The 25,717-nt window shown below is 44.4% G+C and overlaps 1 protein-coding gene across 1 annotated transcript in view; it reads right to left on the reverse strand.

Moving 5' to 3' along the window:
* The window catches only part of LOC120515751 (adenylate cyclase type 2-like), a 623,137-nt gene that overhangs the window by 75,046 nt on the left and 522,374 nt on the right, over positions 1 to 25,717 (reverse strand). The window contains exons 14-17 of the mRNA XM_039737035.1: positions 17,824 to 17,921; positions 13,365 to 13,449; positions 6,120 to 6,257; positions 4,146 to 4,265 (exon numbers count right to left, since the gene is read on the reverse strand). Coding sequence (XP_039592969.1) covers positions 4,146 to 4,265; positions 6,120 to 6,257; positions 13,365 to 13,449; positions 17,824 to 17,921 — 441 coding nt within the window. The remainder of the gene's footprint in view (positions 1 to 4,145; positions 4,266 to 6,119; positions 6,258 to 13,364; positions 13,450 to 17,823; positions 17,922 to 25,717) is intronic.

A 25,717-nucleotide genomic window follows, 5' to 3' on the forward strand; every position in this document is an offset into this window, starting at 1 on the left:
TCCTCCAGTACCCAGCTGCTGAGTTGCTTCGACTGCGTCTTCTCCAGTCTGTGCCTTTGCTGTCGGTGCTATATTTCGACCCGGACGTCATACTTCTCCTCGTCGGAGATACATCCATCGTGGGTCCCGCCGGAGATTCCGAACGGACGCCTCGAAAGGACTTAACTCTTTTTGGTCTGATTTTCGGCACCCTCCACATAACACAGATAGGAACGCTGACCATAGCGTGTTGGCCAGCTTAGCTCGGTCGACTAACACCACTGTCAAATGCGACAGCAACATTGTCAGCTTTGGTCTATTGAACATCCGCTCACTTACGAGCAAGGGACATCTCATTCAGGATCTCCTCATTGACCGTAAGTTTGACTTTCTCTGTTTAACTGAGACTTGGCAGCAACCTCAAGACTTTTCACAACTTAATGAATGCACCCCCTCGGGGTTTGTTCACTCTTGTCAGCCCTGTGCATCTGGCCGTGGAGGAGGTGTCGCGATAATTTATCGCGAGAAGTGGAAAGTCCTGCCGTTGCCTGCTCCTGCTGTTAGCTCTTTTGAATCGACTGTGTGTCAACTGTCTGGGCCAGTTCCAACCATCACTGCAACTTCCTACTGTCCTCCTAAGTCTAACAACATTTTTTTGAACGATCTTGCTACCTTCCTTACCAATCTATCTGTAATTACTCCAAATATAATTCTGCTGGGGGATTTTAATATACATCTGGACAATATCAATATCCCTCTCACTAGAGACTTCCTACTCATTGTAAAGGACATATCTTGGACCTGATTTGCTGCTCTGGTGTTGTTCCTTTTGATCTTACAGCAGATGAACTCACTATAACCGACCACTTTCTCCTCTCATTCAATGCTAAACTTACCTTTTCTGTTCCTAAGCGTCCACGTCTCATAGCCTTTCGTAACATTAAGAATATCAACTTGAATTTGCTGTCTTCTAGAATTGATTCGCAAATGGACTTTTATAATTTATCCTCTCCCATAGAACTGGTCTCATATTATGACACTTGTCTGAATGGTATTCTTAATTCTCTGGCTTCGCTAAAACCAGATCTGTTTCTTTTCCTTTTCTGCCCCCTGGTTTACGCCTGAACTTCGGCTTCTGAAAGCTAAAGGCAGGCAACTTGAAAGGTTGTTTAAAAAAACCAGACTCTGTCCACAAAGAGATGTATAAAAATCATCTACTCTACTACAAGGATTGTATAGCTCAAACCAAATCTAATTATTACACTCAGTTAATTACTAGTAATACAGGTAACACCAAGTCTTTGTTTTCTTTACTTAATAATGTTACACAACCTCCAGACTCTTTACCATCTCACCTTCACTCAACTGCCTTCTGTAATTCTCTTATGTCTTTTTCAATGAGAAAATCCAAAAGATACATCAGCACCTCGGTCCAGATCCTTTCTGTATTTCTTCTGAACTACACTCACCTATTCACTCTTTCTCTTCTTTCCAGCTTCCCACTTCCTCTGAAATCTCAGATCTCATCTGCAAATCCAAGTCATCTACTTGTCAGCTGGACCCCTGCCTACAGTTTTGGTTAAAGCCTGCCTCCCTCTCTAGTCCCTCTTATTTCTGCCATCATTCACTCTTCTCTTACTACTGGTATTATTCCCTCATCTTTCAAAACTGCTGCTATAACCCCAATATTAAAAACCTGGTTGTGATCCTACTAATTTCAATAATTTTCGCCCCATTTCTAACTTGCCCTTTATCTCCAAAATTCTTGAAAAATAGTAGCTATCCAACTTCACACCCACTTGTCTCACAATAATCTATATGAGAAGTTCCAGTCTGGTTTTCTCCCCCTTCATAGTACAGAAACGCACTTGTTAAAATTACTAATGACCTCCTTATGGCTGCTGATTCTGGTCTAATCACTATTCTCATCCTTCTTGATCTGAGTGCGGCCTTTGATACTATTTGTCATACCACTCTCCTTAATAGATTATCTTTGATTGGCATTACTCACACTCCACTTGATTGGTTTAGATCTTACCTTTCAGGCCGCACTCAGTTCATACAGCTTAAAACTTTCACATCCCAACCCACCGCTGTTACTTCTGGTGGGCTCTGTCCTGGGGCCTCTTCTTTTATTATTTACCTTCTTCCCTTGGCAATATTTTTCGCAAATATAACATTAATTTTCACTGTTATGCTGATGACACCCAGCTCTACCTTGCTGGTAAACCCACCTCCTCTTTTCCACCACCCTCACTTATTGATTGCATTTCTGAAATTAAATCCTGGTTCTCTTCAAATTTTCTTAAATTAAACAGTGACAAAACTGAGGTTCTCCTCATTGGTTCAAAATCATCATTATCCAAAACCAATAATCTTTCTTTATTATTGATAACTCTGTTGTTTCCCCATCATCTCAGGTCAAGAGTCTGGGTGTCATCCTCGACAGTACTCTATCTTTCCAATGTCACATTAATAACATCACCCGGTCTGCTTACTTCCACTTACGTAATATTAATCGCATTCGTCCCTCCCTCACTCCTCATACTACTGCCATTCTTGTTCATAGTCTTGTCACTTCTCGGCTGGACTACTGCAATTCACTCCTCTTTGGTCTCCCTAATAAATCTCTTCACAAGCTTCAGTTAGTCCAGAATTCTGCAGCACGTATCATCACTGGAATCCCATCTTTTCACCATATTACTCCGGTCTTGCAGCAGCTTCATTGGCTCCAGATCAAGTTTCGTATTGATTTTAAGATTCTGCTACTAACTTTTAAGGCCATCCATAACCTCGCACCTCCATATCTGTCTGACCTTCTACATGTTGCCATTCCATCCCGTAACCTTAGATCCTCTTCCTCCACCCATCTGACCGTTCCTCCCTCCCGTCTAACCACCATGGGGAGCAGAGCTTTCAGCCGTTCTGCTCCCAAGCACTGGAACTCATTACCTGCGGATCTCCGAAATATCAAATCATATTCATCTTTCAAATGTAAACTTAAAACACATTTGTTTAAAATGGCTTTTTCTTCTTCCTCCTAATTATAGTGGTTTTGTTTGGTTTTAATTTTTAGATTTTCTGATGTTTTAAGTTGTTTATAATTGTGTTTTGTATTTATTTATTTATCTGTTTGTTTGTTCGGTGTCCTTGAGTTCTCTGAAAGGCGCCTTGTATAAATAAAATGTATTATTATTATTATTATTATGTCACACAAGTGTTCTTGTAGACCACCTTTCAGGCTCTGAAGAGGTAAGCAGTTCCAGTCCAGGATTAGAGGGGGCGCTGACACTAACAGTATCTTCTCTTTCCGCCATAGCATTGAAAAAAATGTTCAAGGAGGATGCCTAGCCCCGCCCACAATGCCCCACCCTTTCCGGCACAGACACTATAAAACAGAGCTGCTCCGGGGAGGTGGCGTCACATGTTGACCTGGCATTCAAGAAGGACAGATCTCCAGCTGTTTTGTTAACCATATATCGGTTTGAAGGCTGACTGAAGCCTCTTTGTCTTTGGGACAGTATGCAGGCGTATTGCCATTGTTATGAAGGAGCCCCCATCATATTTTTTGACACACTTCTTCTTAATAATTTGTTGGCTGAAAGTCCTCAGTGTCAGTATGTCAGAGAGAGGATGGGCAGCATTGTTCATAATGGCATTCGGTTTTGATGAGCAGGACAGGGGGAGGATGACTACACATCTTCGGAAACAGAAGGGGGGGTGGAGGTCAAGGAGGGGATCTGGTGCCCCCTAAACTAGTGCCTACTCGATCTCTGCCTACAGGCAGCAGTGGTTTGATTTCACGTACACAGCTGCCCTCTTCAAAAATAGATACTGGCAAGTTCATAAAAGTATACGTCCGAACTCAGGTCGTTGTATCAGCAAAGCCGTAGCGCTAACCACCGCAGTACTGTCTAGTAAAAATTAAATTAGTCAGCCATCTACTCTATTTAAGAGCTCACAGCCATCTTCTTTTTCACAAAAATTATGAAAGTAATTCATAATCTCCATTTTGATTGCATGTAAATTGGGCCCATTCCAGTGTGGGCACAACTATTTAATGCTTTGACAAACGCAATCCCCCCCTCCTGTACACCATGCACCCTCAGGGACTCCAATGGATGCAAAAAAGAAAAAAAAGACAAAATAAAAATGTGAATACTTACTGGAAGATAGAAGTTGTTTTTCTCCAAAAAGGTCTGAGTCTGCCCATTAGAATAATTTACAGTCAAGTTAGAAGAGTTAAAAGCAGGAACAGCATAGGTCAGGTCATCCTCTAAGAAAAACTGAGAAGAAAAACAAAATTAAAAGTTGCCACAGCGGATCATCTTGTTCCATATCTTTCTGTCCTCGTCATCTTGTTCTGTCACACCCATCACCATCATCATGCATGTCCTCTCTCACCACATCCATAAACCTTCTCTTAGGCCTTCCTCTTCTCTTCCCTGACAGCTCTATCCTTAGAACCCTTCTCCCAATATACCCAGCATCTTCCCTCTGCACATGTCCAAACCAACACAATCTCACCTCTCTGACTTTGTCTCCCAACCATCCCACCTGAGCTGACCGTCTAATGTCCTCATTTCTAATTCTCTCCATCCTCGTTACACCCAATGCAAATCTTAACATCTTTAACTCTGCTACCTCCAGCTCTGTCTCCTGCTTTCTGGTCAGTGCCACCATCTCCAGCCCATATAACACAGCTGGTCTCACTACCATCCTGTTGACCTTACCGTTCACTCTTGCTGATACCCGTCTGTCACCAATCACTCCTGACACTCTTCTCCACCATTCCTGCACTCTCTTTCTCACTTCTCTTCCACAATCCCCATTACTCTGTACTGTTGATCCCAAATATTTAAACTCATCCACCTTCACCAACTCTACTCCCTTCATCCTCACCATTCCACTGACCTCCCTCTCATTCACACACATGTATTCTGTCTTGGTGTTCCTACTGACCTTCATTCCTCTCCTCTCTAGAGCATATCTCCACCTCTCCAGGGTCTCCTCAACCTGCTCCCTACTCTCGCTACAGATCACAATGTCATCAGCAAACATCACAGTCCACGGGGACTCCTCTCTAATCTCGTCTGTCAAACTGTCCATCACAACTGCAAATAAGAAAGGGCTGATCCCTGATGTAATCCCACATCCATTACTTCTACCGCAGACCTCTCCATCGTCACACTTCCCTCGTACATATCCTGTACAACTCTTACGTACTTCTCTACCACTCCCGACTTCCTCATACAATACCACAATCCTGTCATATGCTTTCTCCAGATCCACAAAGATGCAATGCAACTCCTTCTGGTCTTCTCTAAACTTCTCCATCAACATCCTCAGAGCAAACATTACATCTGTGGTGCTCTTTTTTGGCCTGAAACCATCCTGCTGCTCACTAATCATCATCTCACTACTTATCCGAGCTTCCACTACTCTTTCCCATAACTTCATGCTGTGGCTCATCAATTTTATCCCCCTGTAGTTACCGCAGTCCTGCACATCCCCCTTATTCTTAAAAACAGTTGCAGTTTAATAACGTAGTATAATTGTCCATTTATCATGTGCTTAATATACAGCAGGATTAGCGTCCAGTGTAGAATTCAGAATGGAGGCTCAAATTGAAATTGGATGAAAATCCACAGGGCCGGTCAGTGTCTATGAAGTGTGAGGGATGACCCCAGCTGGTGTGGACCCCCACTCCCTTGATAACAGAGGGTCACGGATGGAATGACAATATCTCCATTCCGTGCCAGGACCCAGATGTGGAAGGATGTTACAGCAGCTACAGCGGGGCTGGCATCCTAGCAGCCACTGAGCCACACCCAGGAACAGGGAAGGACAGCACAGTGGGTTATTGCCTGCTGTGGGCAGAGTGTCTCCCCCTGTGCACCGGGTGGGAGGCAGCATCCTGTCTGGCAACGGGAGTTGTGTGCTTAACTTCAGGTGGATGACTTCTTCTGAAGTGTGTTTGGAAGTTCGTTTTTTTTATCAAATAGATAAACTGTCTCAAAACCTACTCCAAATATTTCGTAAAAGTTGTCTGCTTCAACTCCATGAAACTCTCCTTAGGCCAAGGACAAAATGTGAAACCATGACAAGGTGAAAAGCCATCAACTGCCGAGAGCACTTACCATATTGAAAACCGCCATGATTAATATCAGAGCTGTCGTCGTCACCGTGAGGCTGATTCTCGGCCAGGGCTTATTAGCAATGATTCCAGATGACTTCAGGATCCACATCAGGGAGGCCGAGGCCTTTTTGCTGCACTGCTAGAGACAAAGAACAGAAGAAATCCTCATCAGCATCTTCCAGTCCCAGGGGGACAAACGGCACCCTAATTGGAGAGCATTTATGGCACACGGCACAGCTGCTTCATCAAATCCAACAGTAGCAAAAGTGAACGATTAAACAGGCGGAGGAGAGACAATCTGTGTTACATACTGTATCTAATTAGGGAAAACCACCTTCAAAGGTTCCATGCCAGATTTATCTTCCCCTCCCATGGAAGTGGCGCTTTAATTAAGAGAGTTGTGACGGACGGGCTGTGAATACTCAGGCGCTGTTATCTTCAGAACTGAAGATCCGAATTCTGTGCCGGTGCTGAGCTGTCTTTAAGTTTTAAGATATGCTTTTAATGGAGGACTGCAGAGTGCTGCACGCTGTGCCAGCTTTAGACCACCGGGCCAACACGGGCCCTTTCTGAAGGTGCTGTATGTATCGTACAGTTTGGATCTATGACTTTCTTTATCTGCATCTCATTTCCTATGCTTCTGTTTCTTCAAAGTGTGAAGAGAGTGTGAAACACTAGGGGGCATTACAGCGCAACCAAACCCCAGACACAACCACCACGACACAAGTCAATAAAACAATAAAAAAGGATTATCGTCACAAACACCTTAGAAAAAGGTTTTACAAATCACAAAAAAAAATACAATTTTTTTTTCTTCTTCCACTCCTCCAGGCTGGCTTTGTCCTTCTTTCACCCGACTCCAGCTCACCTGGGTGAGGTCAAGTGGCTTCTTTTATCTTGGACCCGGGAGCACTTCTGGTGTTAGGGCACAGTAATTTCAGGCCAAATGGAATTTCCACAAATTAGGGATCATGGACCTCTGTAGTACCCACAGAAACCAGATGAGGCTGCCCCCATGGGACTACAATTTCCAGCATGCCTTGTGGGTGTCCACACAGGTGGTGTCACCCAAGGATGCTGTCACCTAGCAAATCAGGGGAGCATGTTGCTCTGACAGGTTGTCTTCATGTTCTCCATGCAGCACACTGATCTCCCAGCTGGCTATTGTTCCTTGGTTCAACTCAAGGATGTATTCACTGCCACACAGGCCTCTTTTGCCAATCTGGAATATCATGAAGAAGAAAGAAAGCACTGGTGAGCTGAGTAATTGCAAAGGGACTGGTAGGCCAAGGAAGTCCTCCACTGCCAATCACAGAAGAAGCCCCCTGGTGGCACTCGACAAGGTTTCCCCCATGGGAGAACAGTTCCCAGCATGAGTTGTGGGTGTCCGTACAGGTAGCGTTACCCAGGGTTGTTGCCATCTAGTGCATTGGGGTAGTAGTCCAATCATGCTGGCAGCACCCATGAAAAAGGCTGTCTTAACAGCGTCATAGGTCTCCAATTAAAGTAATGCACGGGGGCACCCGGTTTTGATAGCAAAACAGAAACATACATAGGCATCACAAACATCGTCAGCCCTATGCTCCTGGGGCCCCCGGTTAGTGTCCATTGAGTCAATGCGTTAAGATGGACCAACCCACGGAACCCGAAAAGTCAGCCCTCATGGGACTACAGTCCCCAGCATGCCTTGTGGGTGTCCGTACAGGTAGTGTCACTCAGGGATGCTGCCACCTGTGCATCAGAGTAACAGTCTAGACAAGTTGTCTCCCCCTTGTCCTTGAAGCACACTGACCTCTCACCTGGGTTTTGTTCCCCTGCTGAGATGCCAGCGTACCCACTTCTGCACTGACATTTTTTGCCTGTCTGGAATATCATTAAGAAGAAGGAACACACTTGCAAGTAAACTGGTATGCCAAGGAAGACCTCCACTGCTGATGACAGAAGAATCCCCCTTGGCAGTACCCATGAAACCTGATAAGGGTTCCCCATGGGACTACAATTTCCAGCATGCACTGTGAGTGTCCGTACAGGTAGGTCATCCAGGGATGCTGCCACCTAGTATATTAGGGGAGCATGTCACCCTGACAGGATGTCTTCTTGTTGCCCTTGCAGCACACTGACCTCCTGGCTGGGAATTGTTACATTGTTCAACCCGGCCAGGATACCCCACTGCTCCACTAGCATGTTTTGCCTGTCTGGAATATCATTAAGAAGAAGGAACATACTCGCAAGGGAACTGGTAGGCCGAGGAAGACCTCCACTGCCGATCACAGAAGAAGCCCCCTGGCGGTACTCATGGAACCCTACAAGGTTTCATACATGGGACTACAGTTACCAGCATGACTTGTGGTGTCCGTACAGGTAGCGTCAGCCAAGGTTGCTGCCATTTAGTGCATCAGGGTAGTATACAGTCCAAACAGGTTGTCTCTCCCTTGTCTTTGCAGCACACTGAACTCCCAGTCTAGGGATGCTGCCACCTAGTATATCAGGGGAGCACGTCAGCCTGACAGGATATCTGCCTGCTCTCCTTGCAGCACACTGACCTAATGGCTGGGGATTGTTCCTTTGTTCAACGTGGCTAGGACGCCAGTGTACCCACTGCTGCACTGGGATCTTTTGCCTGTCTGGAATATCATTAAGAAGAAATAAAGCACTGGTGAGCTGAGTAATCACAAAGGGACTTGAAGGCCAAGTAAAGACCTCCACTGCTGATCACAGAAGAAGCCCCTTGGCAGCACCCAGAGAACCCAAAAAGGCCAGATCCATGAGACTACAGTTCTCAGCACGCCTTGTGGGTGTCCGTACAGGTAGTGTTGCCCAGGGATGCTGCCACCTAGCACATCAGGGGGGCATGTAGTCTGGACAGGTTGTCCTTACAGCACACTGATCTCCCAGCTGGGTTCTGTGCCTTGGTCCAACCTCGCTGGGACACCAGTCTACCCTATGCAGCACTGGCATCTTTAAGAAGAAAGAACGCACTTGCAAAAGGGACTGGTAGGCCAAGGAAGACCTCCACTGCTGAATACAGAAGAATCCCCTTAGTAGTACTCACGAAACCCGACAAGGCTGAATCTTGGGACTACAATTCCCAGCATGCCTTGTGAATGTGTGTACAGGTAGCGTCGTCCAGGGATGTGTATCAGTGGAGCATGTAGTCCCGACAGGTTGTCACCCCCTGTCCTTGCATCATACCAGCCTCTCAGCCAGGTATTGTTCTTTGGTCCAAACCTGCCGGGACACCAGTGTACCCACTGTCACACTGGCACCTTTTGTCTGTCTCCTAGCTGAGGCAGAATGATTTTTCACTCAAATTCCCATGCATCCAAAGGGCTGGCCTCCTGTCCAAGTAAGGAATCCTGTCCCATCCCATTTGGGAAGCCCGCCCGTGTGCGCCGTCCATCGCAAGAGTCAAATTTAATTGATAATCATTTAATGATGTTTGTCTGGGAAACATAAGCAAAAACCCAAAATGCTGTGATCCATGACAGGCTGCAACAGCATCCGACTTTTCATAAAATAAGTCAAATTTTGAACCACACAATAAAAGATTCATATCCAGTTCAAGAAGAACCCTGCTGATGTAAGAAGCCACACGAATTTGTGCTTCATGTGAATCTCAAACAGACACTAGTTAATAAAAAGGCGAAAGAATAAAAACATTTTGTTGAATCAGTGATGCGTAATGAATGATTTTTCTTTGAAAATCAACGGAGCATTTCAATGTTATTAACATGTTCGAAAAATCAACCGGAGGGAATAGTTAAGTGTAAAATGTCCGCATGCTTCAGCGCATACTAATTACTTTCACACAGCTGCGTCTCTCTAAAAAAAGACTTCCAGCCGAAGGTAATCAGTCCCAGAAGGTTACCTCTGGATGGGTGTTGTTTTTTATATTTTACATTTTACTTCCATGAATGTTTTAGGATTGCCTTAAGACTGTGATGAATCCTTCACAGGAGACCACACACTAATCATGACAGCCTCACAATAAAGCTTAATTTGTTTTCGGAGGACCAGATGCTCCGCCTCATTGTTTCCTTCTTCTCTGATATATACCCGGGTGGGCACTTTATCTGGGTGATAGTATCAGGTATGACCCCCTTTTTGTCTCCAGAAAGCATGGATTCAACAAAGTACTGGGGGCATTTCTTATGGATTTCTGGTCTATGCTAATCAAACCATTACCAGGTTTTTGCACTGTCAGGGTAACCGTCAATCCAATCTGACTCGAGCTGGACTTGAGTTGCTCTGGAGGACCGCCGCAGATCGACTCTGTCGCTTATTTCCAGGTTTCTCGAGGTATGGTTTGACTTCGCTGAGCTTAGTTTTGGTAACTAAAGGGGCTTGTGTTCTGGACAATGAGGGGTAGCCCAGACCTCGGACCTTGAATTATAATAATACTGACTGTGCACTATGGACGCCGAGGGTCACTGCTTATGCAACTAAACCAATTTACTGTACAGAAAAAGCTGGAACTTCTCACTGCCATTGATGCTAGCATGAAGGAAACAGATGGGTTTTCTCGAGGTACGGTTTGACTTTGCTAAACACATTGATCAGGTTGAGAATTGATTTTTGGCTCGCCCTTCAGCAAAACTGCTGATTGCTGAGCTTCCCTCGTGTTTACACTTCTCAACGTGTTTCATAAATTCGCCGAAATTTTAATCCTATGAGCACCTGACCACCCTAATATTTAAAAAAAAAAACATTTGTTGCATAGTAAAGCAGTACAGACTTTATGAACTTCTTCAATGAGAAAATTTAAAATATAAGATCCCAGATCTCAGCATCACAGTACAAGCCAAATACTAGCTTAGCAGACCCTGCCACACATTTCATTCAGCACTTTAGTCATTTTAATCCTGTAGCTGAGCAACTTTAATTTCTAAAATGAAGCCCACTACTTGTTCCAAAATCGAGTGCCAACAAAACTAGTAAAAAATGCAATGGATGTTCTTGGAGCGCCTATTCTAAACATTATCAATAGTTCATTATTGCATGGCACAGTACCTGATGCACTAAAAGTGTCAGTCATTAAACCTTTACTTAAAAAGTCAGACCTAGACCCACACATACTAAATAATTATAGGCCTATTTCAAATTTACCATTTCTCTCTAAAATACTAGAAAAGTAGTCGCCAGTCAGCTTCAGTCACACCTTACGCATTACAATTTATTTGAGAAATTCCAGTCTGGTTTCCGCACTGGTCATAGTATAGAAACGGCACTAACACGGGTTGTAAATGACATTCTGATATCCTCTGATGAAGGAAACTCCACTGTAATTCTGTTGTTAGACTTAAGTGCAGCGTTTGACACCATTGACCATTCTATTTTACTGCACAGGCTAGAAAATGATGTTGGGCTTACAGGCCCGTGCTCGCTTGGTTTAGTTCTTATTTATCAAATCGATTCCAGTATGTACAGAAATGTGCTGACAGTACTCCATCATTATACACAGAAGTTCAATATGGTGTCCCGCAGGGCTCAGTACTGGGACCTTTACTGTTTTCACTTTACATGCTTCCACTGGGATCTCTCATTAGGAAACATAATGTTAATTTTCACTCGTATGCAGATGACACCCAGTTATACCTTTCATTTAAATCAAATGAAGTTTCTCGATGTTGTCTTTAATTAGTTGTGTTAGTGAATTAAAGGAATGGATGAATGAGAACTACTTGTCTTTAAATACAGATAAAACAGAGATGTTAATTGTTGAGGGAATGACGCTGATCACAGCAATATTTTGTCATCATTTAACTCAGTTGGAATCCCAATTAATTTTACTGAATCAGCCCGCAATCTAGGAGTTATCTTTGACTCTAGCATGTCATTTAAAGCACATATTACAAAGTTGTCCAAAACATGTTTCTTCCATCTTAAAAATGTTAGGAAATTAAGGCTTTCTAAATAAACAGGATTCTGAGAAATTAATTCATGCATTTATTTCTAGTAGGATTGACTACTGCAATGCGGTGTTCACTGGCTGTTCAAACTGTTCTCTATACAGCCTCCAGTTAATCCAAAATGCGCTGCAAGAATTATTACAAGAACAAGAAAATATGAACACATAACTCCAGTTCTTAAATCTTACACTGGCTCCCAGTTAAGTTTAGGGCAGATTTCAAAATCCTCCTTTTAACATATAAAGCATTAAATGGCCAAGGTCCGCTTACTTGTCTGAACTTATCATGACTTACAAACCTGAGCACACATTAAGATCTCAGGATGCCGGTCTGCTTAGGATTCCAAGGATTAATAAAATAACAGTGGGAGGTCGAGCTTTTAGTTACAGGGCCCCTAAACTGTGGAATGGTCTTCCTGCTACTATAAGAGATGCCCCTTCGGTCTCAGCCTTAAATCCCAGCTGAAGACTCACTACTTCAGTTTAGCATATCCTGACTAGAGCTGCTGATTAACTGTACATACTGCATCTCTGTTGTTAGTCATTAGCACTAAAACATAAGTAACATGATAGTTATAACTGAATACTAACCCTCACCTATTCTGTTTCTCTTCTCGGTACTCAAATAGTGGCACTTGGTGCCACGGCCCACCTGCCAAGTTGTTTGCCTGCCTATGGTAAAGTCATCCCTGATGGAGGATCACAGGAATCATGGGAAAGAGGGGTCCTTTCATCAGATTGGCTGGCACAGTGCTATGTCAGCTGTGGAATGGCCAATTTGGGGAGGCCACTTGATGGATGAGGTCTCCAGAACTCTAAAAATATCCAAATCTTATTATGTGATATCATCTACTGTTAAATTCTGCTCCGTATTTCTAAAATTTTTATTTTTTTATACTGTACTGAGGATTTGTTCTGTGTATTGTATTGTATTGTATTGACCCCCTTCTTTTGACACCCACTGCACGCCCAACCTACCTGGAAAGGGGTCTCTCTTTGAACTTCCTTTCCCAAGGTTTCTTCCTTTTTTCCCTTACAAGCGTTTTTTTTTTTTGTCTTCTTAGAGAGTCAATGCTGGGGGCTGTCAAGAGGCAGGGTCTGTTAAAGCCCATTGCGGCACTTGTTGTGCGATTTTGGGCTATACAAAAAATAAATTGTATTGTACTCTATTTGAATGCGTATTTCAATTTTGTGCTAGCAAATTTATACATTCAATAATTCGTATTCACGAATATGATCTCTTAGTCTTCTTAGAAAAAACAATCAATCAACCGCCCATCATGAATATGAACAAATCTGTGCCACCAGGCTACCAAAATACAGTTACAGGGTACTTACCAGGAGACTGCCGGCAAAGCAAATGAAGACAATAAATGACAGCAAAAGGAAGGCGACTCCAAAGGAAATTCCGAGAACTGGAGTTCTGGAAAATATCATGAAGAAACTGTTAAATCTTGAATACTCAGTACGCAACAAACATAATGACAACACGAATAACAACACTTCTGGATTCATTCTTCTGTTTTAGACACCATTTTGATTTCATTTACCTGCTTGTCATTGGCTTACTCCACCTGGAAGTGACTCAGATTATTGGAAATGTACTGGGAGGTGAGTGTGTGTTAGTGATGGGCATTTCGATTCACTTTACCAACTCGATTCTTTCAAACTACCTGTTTAGGAGAATCGATTCTTTTGACTTGTGTGATTCCTTTTGAGTTTGGACTTACATTTTTGAGACCCCAAAGCTTGAATTGTTATAGGCAGTGGCGGTTTTTGATATGGGTGACATGGCCCGATGTCCAGGGTGGCATCGTGGTGGGGGCGGCATCTTGGGCATTGGTAAAAAAATTTTTTTTTTTTTATTTTTGCACGCGCCCATGCTGCCCCGACATCATGCCAGTGCATTTTTGGGATTGCATGGGCACCGATCAGTTTTCTATTGCCCATTTGCGGGGAGTAAGGGCGCCCTCCATTTGCGAGGTACGCTTGCTGCTTGCAGAAAAGGGAGGAGAGGGGCGGGGCGGTGGGGGATTCTCTGGCTGGCATGGCATCTAATAACCAGCTCGGAAAAATAAAATAAAAACAAACAAACAAACACAAACGCACCAGACATTACGATACAGACATAATTTTCACCGATGTGTTTTCTAAATTCTGTCACACCCATATATGTGGGAAGTGAGCGCGAGGGCCAACGGTGCGCCTGCTTTCTGCTGCTGTTGCTGTGCTGAAGTCTCACACACAACCTGTCGAAAGAAGAGGGGGGCGGGGGGCTTCCAAATAAAGCACATTTCATTCATAATATTGTCAATCCAAGCACATTATGTCACAATTAATTTGTCCTGGGTTGTGCGGAATCGCAGAAATCGTTAGATGGGCACTCCTTGTGCGAGCAGCAAAGAGCAGAGTACAGCAAACAGGAAGAATAAATCCTCCTGTGTGAAGCTGACGCCACCTCAATGTGTGCTTTCTCTATTCTTTATCAAAGGTTAGTAAATTCGCCATAATTGGAGTGCACATTACAGGCTTTAAAACAGTAAAATATCATCAATGAGATTTTGAACATGTTGATAAAATGATTTGAATTAGTATGAGTTTTTTTGTATGGATATATATGTTTGCATGCTAACTTACTAATTCAATGACTCGCGTAGTGGAGAGCGGTAGGCGGGGAAATTTAACCCGAAATAATAAACTGACTGCAGCTCTGAGAGGAAAGGTTTATGTAGTTGTTAGTGACCTGGTGAACTGACGACTGTAGATGGTACTAAAGTGAAAATTCTTTACACTGTAACGATATATTTTGGTGCTGAATAAATGTAAAATTTGATTTTGTCTCTGTTAGACATTACATTTCCAATAGTTTGTTTTATTGCACTGTATTTTTTCATTGTTTATTAGAACGCTGGGGGTGCGGGGGGTGCAGAGGGGGCAGGGTGGCGCCAGAGGGGTGTTCACCCCGGGCACCAAACAGGCTAGGACCGCCCCTGGTTATAGGGACCCGATTTGCAACTGGCAAGAAGGCCTTATCTTCTCCAATTGGATTGTTCCATGACAGATCACCACATATTTTTACAAAATTCAACCACTATATCTCAGATTTCGATTCAATTTTCTGTTCTGAACTACACTATATAATTAATATTATTTTTTAAAAAGCTCCTTTCCATTCAGTAGACACCTGAAAGCAATGTGTACTAAAGTTGCTTCTGGGGCCCGTCCGGAGTTACAGGCCCTGTAGATTAAGCTTCATTAGTTGCATAATAATAATACTACTAATAATAATAATATTAATAATGATAATTCTTTGTATTTATATAGCGCTTTTCTCACTACTCTACGCAGAGTAGATCCAAAGCTGTCTCAACAGCAGTATAGGCCCCCGGGCAAAGTAGTTCACTGGGACCCCTACCTACACAACCACTCAGCAAGTCACAACATACATTGATTAGTATGTGGCCCCTGGGCAAATGCCCAGCGTGCGTGAGTAGATCCACCACTAGGCATATATGGGTAGTCCCAGGGAGGGGGTCCCCTCTGATTGCATCACAAATATTTAATTGGAAATTTCACACATTTTTCTTTTATATTATGCATTGTCACTCATATGTGTCCCTTGACAGACTCAAACAAGGTAAGCGATACCGCTCAGAGTAGAGATCCATCATATGTACACACAACCGGCCATGACATCGTTCTCAAATCCCACCCCTCCCGGTCGGTTTGCCTGCAATTAAAAGGGACAAGGCTGAAAGATGGTGGCTTCATCCCGATGAGGAGCAGAGCATGCAACATTAGAAAAACCTCAGCAGACTGACGTGATTTCGCCTTTCAAGTTCAACGTTATTCTACCGGTTTTTTTGTAGGTTTTTGGTTTGGTTAAAAAGGGTTTTTCCCAACTCCCAACTACCTCCTAGCCACTGGTCATAGCATATATGTGTGTATATCCATAATATCATAGTTTTCTTAATGTATTTCTTACTTGTATATAAATATATAATTAATGATTTAGTTAACATGATAATTCATACTCCTGTTTCCATTCACAAAGCATAAAAACACACGTAAGATCCATAATTAAAACAAGACTCTTTGTCACAGATTTTCAAGTGAATGAGAATGTAAAACTCGTTAACGATTCGCTTGCAAATCAAATGAGCGAGACTCGCCAGAATGATTCTCGGATATTGGAATCGCACGAATTGAGACACAAGGCGGATCTTTGCGTATGCATTTTAAACATCCATTAGCAAAATGAAAGAATCTGACGACATCACCCAGGAACGGGAAGGTCTACAGGATGGTAGTGAGACCAGCTGTGTTATATGGGCTGGAGACGGTGGCACTGACCAGAAAGCGGAAGACAGAGCTGGAGGTGGCAGAGTTAGAGATGGTAAGATTTGCATTGGGTGTGACGAGGATGGGCAGGATTAGAAATGAGGACATTAGAGGGTCAGCTCAGGTGGGACGGTTGGGAGACAAAGTCAGAGAGGCGAGATTGTGTTGGTTTAGACATGTGCAGAGGAGAGATGCTGGGTATATTGGGAGAAGGGTGCTAAGGATAGAGCTGCCAGGTAAGAGGAGAAGAGGAAGACCTAAGAGAAGGTTTATGGATGTGGTGAGTGAGGACATGAAGATGATGTGTGTGACAGAACAAGATGACGAGGACAGAAAGATATGGAAGATGATCCACTGTGGCAACCTGTAATGGAAGCAGCCACAAGAAGAAGAAAGGCTACAGTTTTGTAATTATAGTAATTATTGTAATTTTGTAATTACTACCACGATCAACTACATACATCCACCCATCCATCCATTTTCTAACCCGCTGAATCCGAATACAGGGTCACGGGGGTCTGCTGGAGCCAATCCCAGCCAACACAGGGCACAAGGCAGGAACCGATCCTGGAGCAGGGTGCCAACCCACCACAGAACTACATACATGTCACCGCATATTACTGAGTACAAAATGCAAATACTTTCAATTGGCCAAAATATGTGATGATGCTACTTGTAAAATCTAGGCCCACTGGGTGACTTTGCTGAGCTCTCACTGCTGAAACTCTAGACCAGGCACTTGTGGAAATAAATCTGAGAAGCAAGAGACAAAAGAAAGCGTTTCCATTTTATTTCTTTCTGTTCTCATGTTTGTCAAGGAGAAACCAAAAAGATATCAAGGAGATCTCTATTTTGATGCGTAATTCCTCTGAGAACAATATTTTAATATTACAAGACCTGCAGTTGAGTTTCACCCAGCAACGTCAAAAACACGATCAGAGAGATGGCAACTCATATTGCAATTCAGGACAGTATTTGGAACTGGTTATGCCAGTTAGATGCTTTTGGGGGTTGAGAGAGTGTATCTGAAATCGGCTGTGCATGGAGGAGACCCCTCAGACATCACATAGCTGACTGAATTCTGCAAAGAGGAGCGGGGAATACTTTATCCCAGTGAGAGGCTGCTACACAGTTAGAGGAAATGCTGACTTGAAGGGCCAGTGCCAGCTGTCAGAGTCAAAGGGGGGCTTACTTTTTCAACAGATGGAAACAGCATATTTTCATATTTCATGGAACAAAATTATTGCAAGGGCAAAAATTCATTTTTTTTCCCCAATCACATCACCTTTATCTATTTGTCCACATAGGTTACAAAAGAAAATAAAAATGTCTTGGGGTGCACTTACTTTTTCACACGACTGTAAAAGTAACCATAATGGAAATCAAATTGCGTTGCTTCAGATTCTCTTCTTAGAAATATGGATACATGTCTTTTCTGTGACACAGGCATACTTACTTGGGCAGCACCAGAATTTGTACAATGAAGACGCAGAAGAATATCAGGCAAGCGCAAGTGACGTAATACTTGAAGGCTGGCAGCGTCATCGCTCTGTACTGAGAAAAGAAAAGGGAACTTGTTAACAAGATGGCACGGGGCCTTATCTGATGAACACATTTAGGAGCCCCAGGCGTCCCAGCAGTCGGACAAATGAACTTAGTAGCCATGCAAACATCCCACAAAGGTGCCTATGCTTCCCTCTCGCCCTTTTAATAAATCTTTATTCACCGTTTGTCAGAATTACTTGTGAGCTCGACAGAAGTCCCACTCTCACTCTCTCCATTGACACGGTGTAGCCAGAATTATAAAATAGTGATTTGGTTTTCTGATTTACGAGACTAACTGTGCTCAGCACACAAGCCTGCAGCTGAATGAAGGGCAAGTTGCTTCTGGAGGGGCCTTCAGTGATTAGAAGAGACGCACAGTTCACAGACAGTGAAAAGTATGTGCTGTATTGGGGTCTTAGAAGAGCACCGTCCATATAATGGATAGCAAATTCAAAGAGCTCCACTGGCAGACACCCATACCTGGCATTTGTCACAAACAGCTCACCAAGCACAGTAAACGTGGGGGTATTCAGGGTTCCTCTAGAGCAGTGGTGGCGAACCTATGGCACGCGTGCCAAAGGGGGCACTCAGAGCCCTCTCAGTGGGCACGCCGCGCCCGAGCACAGAGTTCGTTACTATAAAGCCAGAGGAATGCGGGGCCGGGCTGCTCCCCTCACCTCTCCCCCTCTTCATGCGCGCCGGAGGACTTTTCTCACATCACCCGCCCCTCTGCCCAGCAGCCCAATGGGAGGGCTTCCTTCCTCTCCTGTCTGGGGTAAGGCGGGCGGCACACATGCTGCTTGAGGGTGCGGCACGGACTGCAGCCTTTTGAGTCTGTGATTCTCGTGGTGGGGTTGGAGGGGATGTGGTAGAGCGGGTCCACAGCTCAAAATTGAAAAGGCCAGTTTTAACAGATAATTGCCGCACTCGCGGCTTAAAGGGGGTTATGGTAGAGTGGCGGAGCGGTTTCGGGAGCTTTGTGATGCGGCAGTCCTCGCTAAGCGCAGGTGAGGAGTCGTCCGCATCTGTAATTATTGCCGGGAGTTGTTAATCGCCACACCTGATCCACGACCCGTAATATATAATGGAAGCTTTGGGGGCGGAGCTTAATAGGGAAGACCTGCGTGAAACACTTGAGAGGATCGAAGGGATGACAAAGGACAGCACAGCACAGTTAGTTATGAAAATGAAATCCTTAAAGTGTGGAATTCTCTGCCAAAGAATCTGAAGTCAATGAAGGCGCTTGAGATCGCTTTCCTTACTTTGTTTGGAATATCTTATGCTTGAGCGCAGCTGTTTTCAGCTTTGAATTAAATCAAATCTGACACCAGAAACAGACTAACAGATGACCTGAGTGCTGCATGTGTTGCTCTCAAACTTACAAAGTACAGTATGAGCCAAGGTTAGACAAATTATCAGCATGCATACAACAGCAAAAAGCACATTAATTGTTCAAAAGCATACCGAATGCAAACTTTTACCTTTCAACAAAAAGTTGTCTGTATCATTGAAAGCTCCGCTATTATGTTTTTCTTTTAAGACAAAAGATGTTAATGTATGAGTGGCTTTTCTAAACTAAAAGCTCAGTAGATAGACAGACAGACAGAGCATCAGTATTGGCAGTCCAGTCCAATTTACCATCCAGCTGCACTCCCAGGTATTTATAGGTCTGCACCCCCTGCACACACTCACCTCTGATGATCATGGGGTCCATGAGGGGCCTGGGCCTCCTAAAATCCACCACCAGCTCCTTGGTTATGCTGGTGTTCAGTTTTAGGTGGTATTCAGGTTAAATTGCCATGTTGGCACTTTGCGATAAATAAGTGGGTTTTGGATTGCAGTTTGGGCACTAGGTTTCTAAATGGTTCGACCATTACTGCTCTAGAACAACGTTTGCCAACCTCGGTCCTGGGGATCCCCTGAGGCTGCAGGTTTTTGTTCCAATCAGATTCCTAATCCTAACACCTGACAGCACTGAGCTCATTTAATTAGCTGGGATTATTTTTCTTTTACTCTACATTCAGAAAAGCACAGCAGCATGATTTTTACATTTATAAGACATTTAGAAATATTTCTGCTTTTGCTATCTATCTAATGGCGTAACTCTCTTTCGTTGATTTCATTACATGTTGCCCTTTCTCTGTGCAGTTTTTCCCCTTTGTTGTATCTTATTAACTCTTTCAGGGCTGATGTTGACTCTTGTTGAAATTTGGGGATAGAGGACGGTAATGGGCTATAAACGGTGACAAAACTCACCCTTACGTTTTAGTTCGACTCTCTTTGGTTGAAGGAAAGTTAGCTTTGTTGATTTGACGTGCAGGAGTAGTGAAGAGCAAACAGCCTCTAAAATGGCATCGACATCTGGGGAGACTAAAGCAAATGTGCAAAGCAAAATACTCCACACTCCGTTTTACGTAATTTTGTTGAATCGGACTCTGACGTTTCGGACTTGGAGTTTGATGCAGGTGATCTGGAGATGGATATCAAAAACAAAAGTGAGGTACCAGCATCAGCCTATCGGTCCCCAGCTAATTGTGGTGCTGAACACGTTCGTGTAGCTGACATGCCTACAGCAGCGTTGGCCTAGGAGGACCACCACAGGCAAGAGGTACAAATCATATTGCGTCACACTCCGACTGCCACCGTTGCCCACCTGCGGTGCGAAGACAAAGATAAGGTAGCCAGCCCGCCATGCATTCCTGCTGGCCATCGAGCCCAAAGCACAGCCAATTCTGCCAGGGATGCCGAACAGGCGCCAACAGCGGTCTTAATTTATGTGTGAAACTAATGCATTGTGTACTTTTCAGAAAACTGAGTTTTTTGGAAAAAATATTCAGCCCTCAAAGTGTTAAAGGCAATTAAAAATGAGCAGAGCAGACCCCGAGGCTAACGACACTGAATAATCAAAGCCTGCAACTACTTTAGCATCAGACCCACTAATTAGTAAATAATGGATTAATTAAAAAATTAGAACACATAGAGAAGTAGAATGAAAATATTGTTAAAAAGAAAAAATACATTATTCCCATATAACTGCTGGGTATATTTTAATATATCTATTGTGGTAGTCCAGCCTCGGCACAGACAGATACGGACACAATGTTCCCAAAAAACCAAACTCTTTACTTTATAAAGTCCAGCACACAACACAACGCCCCTGCACTAAACACCTTTTTTCCGTCCTTTTCTCTCCCTTTCCGGACTTCTCTTGCCACCTCTCCACCTCTCCTCCCGAGCATTGCTTTCTTACTCCCAACTCGGATCTCTCACTTGGAGGAGGCTGCCCCTTTTATAACTACCCGGATGTGCCCCAGGTGGTTTCTGATGATTTTCCGGCGGCACTTCCTGTTGTGGCGGTAGTGCCGCATGTGTACCCGGAAGCACTCCAGATGTTCCTGGAATCTCTTCCACCGGGTGTGGTGGAAGTGCTGATACCCAGGGCTCCACAATCCTCCGGGCGCCCTCCTGTGGCCCAGGAGTTCTCGTGGTCCCTATACAGACCAAGGTGGCCGCCCTCTTGTGGCCCAGAGGAGATATAATCTCTCTCCTGGACCTTCTACGCATCCCGGCTGGGCATGGGTCCTGGCTGTCCGCCACTATATATTGTCACAAGAACGAGACATGGACAGATAAAGGTTTGGGGCAGCCACCCGTATAATGTGGTATCCTGGCTGCAAAAGGTCGTTTTAACAAATAATCAGCACTGAAGTGCATTCAACTGAGTCCAGAACAAGACTGAGGAAACAAAGGAAAAGGGGCAGGTTTTAAAGGGGGAGACAGGAAGTGAGGTCATATGGATTCAGCACGTGGTCTTCCACCATTGGTTCATAGCCGGACGTGACATCAGAGGGACTGGAGCTGGTGTGGCCGACTTCCATTGGCTCAGTCCCGGAAGTGATGTCAGGACTGCCAGGTGAAATCCCCCGGGAATGGTCTACAGCCAAGGGAGAAAAAGAGTCAGTGCACTCTGCCACACCCCGGCATGCCTCCGAACTGCCTTCACTCAAGCCCTTTAGCTGCCCCCCATGCGCACGTGTGTGACAATATATATATATATATTGTGAACTTTGACCCGGACACAGACAGACGGACATCATATTGTCACCACACGCTGTTTATTTACAACTATTATGTACAAGATGTACATGCTCACAAACCCCAGTTCTTCTTGCACCGATTCCCCCAATGTCCAGGCCACACAGTCCTGTGCCTCTTTTCCTCCTGGCCGCCTCCAGTCCTCACTCCAGCTCCGTCCTTTTCCACCCGACTTCCACTGCTGACTGGAGGGAGGCGGCCCCTTTTATAGGAACCCGGATGGGCTCCAGCTGCTTCCCGGCAATCTCCCGCGGACACACCCCCGTGTGGCGGAAGTGCCGGGCTCCCGGGATAATAAGGCACTGGGGTGCCGCCTGGCGATGGCCACGGGCCCCTACAGGGCTGGACTTCCAAGCCCTCTACCCGAGGCCTCCAGCATAAACAGGACGGACGCCCCCTCTCGGTCTGGAGGAGGCACAAGCCCTCCTCTGGTCCTCCAGGGCATCCCGGCTGGGCTCCAGCCCCGGCTGGGGACCACACGGGATATACCGGCATCGGGGCGCCACCTGGCGGTGACCACGGGTCCCTACAGGGCTGGGCTTCCATGCCCTCTACCCGAGGTCTCCAGCATAACCAGGACGGACGCTCCCTCTTGGTCTGGAGGAGGCACAAGCCCTCCTCTCGACCACAATATATATATATATTTTTTTTACAAAACTTAGTATTGTAATTTCTGTATTGTTCCCAAAACACAGAACTTGGGAAATAACACATCACTTGATTACCCCAGGAGTCCAATTAAAAACAGAAGCTGGTTGGAACAAAAACCTGCAGCCACAGTGGGTCTTCCAGGACCGAGTTTGGGTTTGGGAAACACTGCTTTGGACAGAAGACCCTCAGCACAAATGTGACACTGACTCTGCGCCAAGAACCAGACCTCCTGCACACAACCAAAAAATGAGACCACAGTCGACAAAGACTCCCACTGAAGAAAAGAATGACAATTGCATTGTTGCAGTGGCTTTACTTCGGCTGTTATACGCTGTGTGCACAATTATTAGGCAAGTGAGTATTTTGACCATATCATCATTTTTATCTACTGTATGTATTCTGACTCTAAGCTGTACAAACTTGAATAGTGATTGGATTTAAGCATTTCAGGTGATGTGTATTTGCATAACGAGGGAGGGTGTGGCCTAAGGAGATCAACGCCCCACATCAAGGTGTGCAGAATTATTAGGCAAAATGGGCCAAAAAAGAGATTTAACCGACACTAAAAAGTCAAAAATTGCAAAAAGTCTTTCAGTGGGATGCAGCACTCTTGAAATTGCTCAGATATTGGGGCGTGATCACAGAACCATCAAACGTTTTGTTGCAAATTGTCAACAGGGCCACAAGAAACGTGTTTTGAAAGACGCAAATTAACTGTCAAAGATTTAGAACATTAGAATACTTTAGACGAAAACTGGCCATTCAGCCCAACACAGCTTGCCAGTCCTATCCACTTATTTCTTCCAAGAAAACATCAAGTCGAGTTTTGAAAGTCCCTAACGTCTTACTGTCTACCACACTACTTGGTTGCTTATTCCAAGTGTCTCATGTTCTTTGTGTAAAGAAAAACTTTCTAATGTTTGTGCGAAATTTACTCTTAACAAGTTTCCAGCTGTGTCTCCGTGTTCTTGATGAACTCATTTTAAAGCCACGTCTCGATCCACTGGACTAATTTCCTTCATAATTTTAAGCACTTCACTCAGGTCTCCTCTTCATCTCCTGTAAAGGCTCAGCTCTTTTCATCTTTCCTCATAACTCATTCCCTGTAGCCCTGGAATCAGCCTAGTCATTCTTCTCTGGACCTTCTCTAGCTCTGTTATGTCCTTTTCGTAGCCTGGAGACCATAACTGCACCCAGTACTCCAGAAGAGGCCTCACCAGTGTGTTATAAAGCTTGAGCAGAACCTCCTGTGACTTGATCTCCACACATCAAGGCGCTATATAACCTGACATTCTATTAGCCTTGTTAATGGCTTCTGAACACTGTCGGGAAGTCGATAGCTTAGAGTCCACTATGACTCCTAAATCCTTCTCATAAGGTGAATACTCAATTTCAGACCTCCAATTGTGAATTAAAACCTAACAAGACCTAAACCTAATGTAAGTGTTAGGCTCAGCTCTTTTAATCTTTCCTCATAACTCATCTCCTGTAGCCCTGGAATCAGCCAAGTCGCTCTTCTCTGGACCTTTTCTTGTGCTGTTATGTCCTTTTTGTAGCCTGGAGACCAAAACTACACACAGGACTCCAGATGAGGCCTCACCAGTGTGTTATAAAGCTTGAGAAGAACCTCCTGTGACTTGTACTCCACACATCAAGGCGCTATATAACCTGACATTCTGTTAGCCTTCTTAATGACTTCTGAACACTGTCGGGAAGTCGACTCCTAAATCCTCCTCATAAGGTGTACTCTCGATTTTCTGACCGCCCATTGTGTATTCAAACCTCACATTTTTACTTCCTATATGTAATTCTTTACATTTACTGATATTAAATTTCATCTGTCACAAATCTGCCCAAGCCTGTGTGCTATCCAAGTCCTTCTGTGATGATATAATGGATTCCAAATTATCTGCTAATCCATCCATTTGAGAAGAATCAAACGTGAAGTTACCAGGAACCCATCATCCTCCAGTGCTGTCATATTCCAGAACTGCAGCCTCTATGGAGTGCCCAGAAGTACAAGGTGTTCAGTGCTCAGAGACATGGCCAAGGTAAGGAAGGCTGAAACCCAACCAAACACTGAACAAGACTGGGCCAAGAAATATCTGGAGACAGATTTTTCAAAGGTTTAATGGACTGATGAGATGAGAAGGGACACTTGATGGACCAGATGGAGGGGCCCATAGCTGGATCAGTAACGGGCACAGAGCTCCACTTTGACTCAGACACCAGTAAGATGAAGGTGGGGTACTGGTATGGTCTGGTATTATTAAAGATGAGCTAGTCGGACCTTTTCAGGTTTAAGATGGACTGAAAATCAACTCCCAAACCTACAGCCAGTTTTTAGAAGACAAAGACACTTTATTCAAGCGGTGGTAAAAGAAAAAGTCTGCATCTTGCTAGAAGACCATGATTTTTATGCAGGCCAATGCACCATCACATGCATTAAAGTACTCCACTGTGTGGCTAACCAGTAAAGGCCTTAAAGATAAAAAAAAAAAAATGACATGGCCCCCTTCCTCACCTGACCTAAAGCCCTTCTTAAACGGCAAGGAAAAGAGAATGGCGTCTGGGAGAGGCTGCGGTTGCTGCTGCACAAAAAGTTGTCAACAGATCAAGAAACTGACCAGACTCCATGAATGGAAGGCTTATGACTGTTATTGAAGAGAAGGATGGCTATATTGGGCACTGATTTTTATTTATTTTTATTTTTTTGAAATGTCAGAAATGTTTACAGTATTTGTAAATTTTGAGTTGTTTATGGGCGGCACGGTGGTGCAGTGGGTAGCACTGCTGCCTCGCAGTAAGGAGACCTGGGTTCACTTACCGGGTCCTCCCTGCATGGAGTTTGCATGGTGTCCCCGTGTCTGCGTGGGTTCCTGCAGGCACTCCGGTTTCCTCCCACAGTCCAAAGACATGCAGGTAAGGTGGATTGGCGATCCTAAATTGTCCCAAGTGTGTGTGCTTGGTGTGTGTGTGTGTGTGTGTGTGCCCTGCGGTGGGCTGGCGCCCTGCCTGGGGTTTGTTTCCTGCCTTGTGCCCTGTGTTGGCTGGGACTG

This window comes from Polypterus senegalus, chromosome 15, assembly GCF_016835505.1.
Source record: "Polypterus senegalus isolate Bchr_013 chromosome 15, ASM1683550v1, whole genome shotgun sequence".
Lineage (NCBI taxonomy): Eukaryota > Metazoa > Chordata > Cladistia > Polypteriformes > Polypteridae > Polypterus > Polypterus senegalus.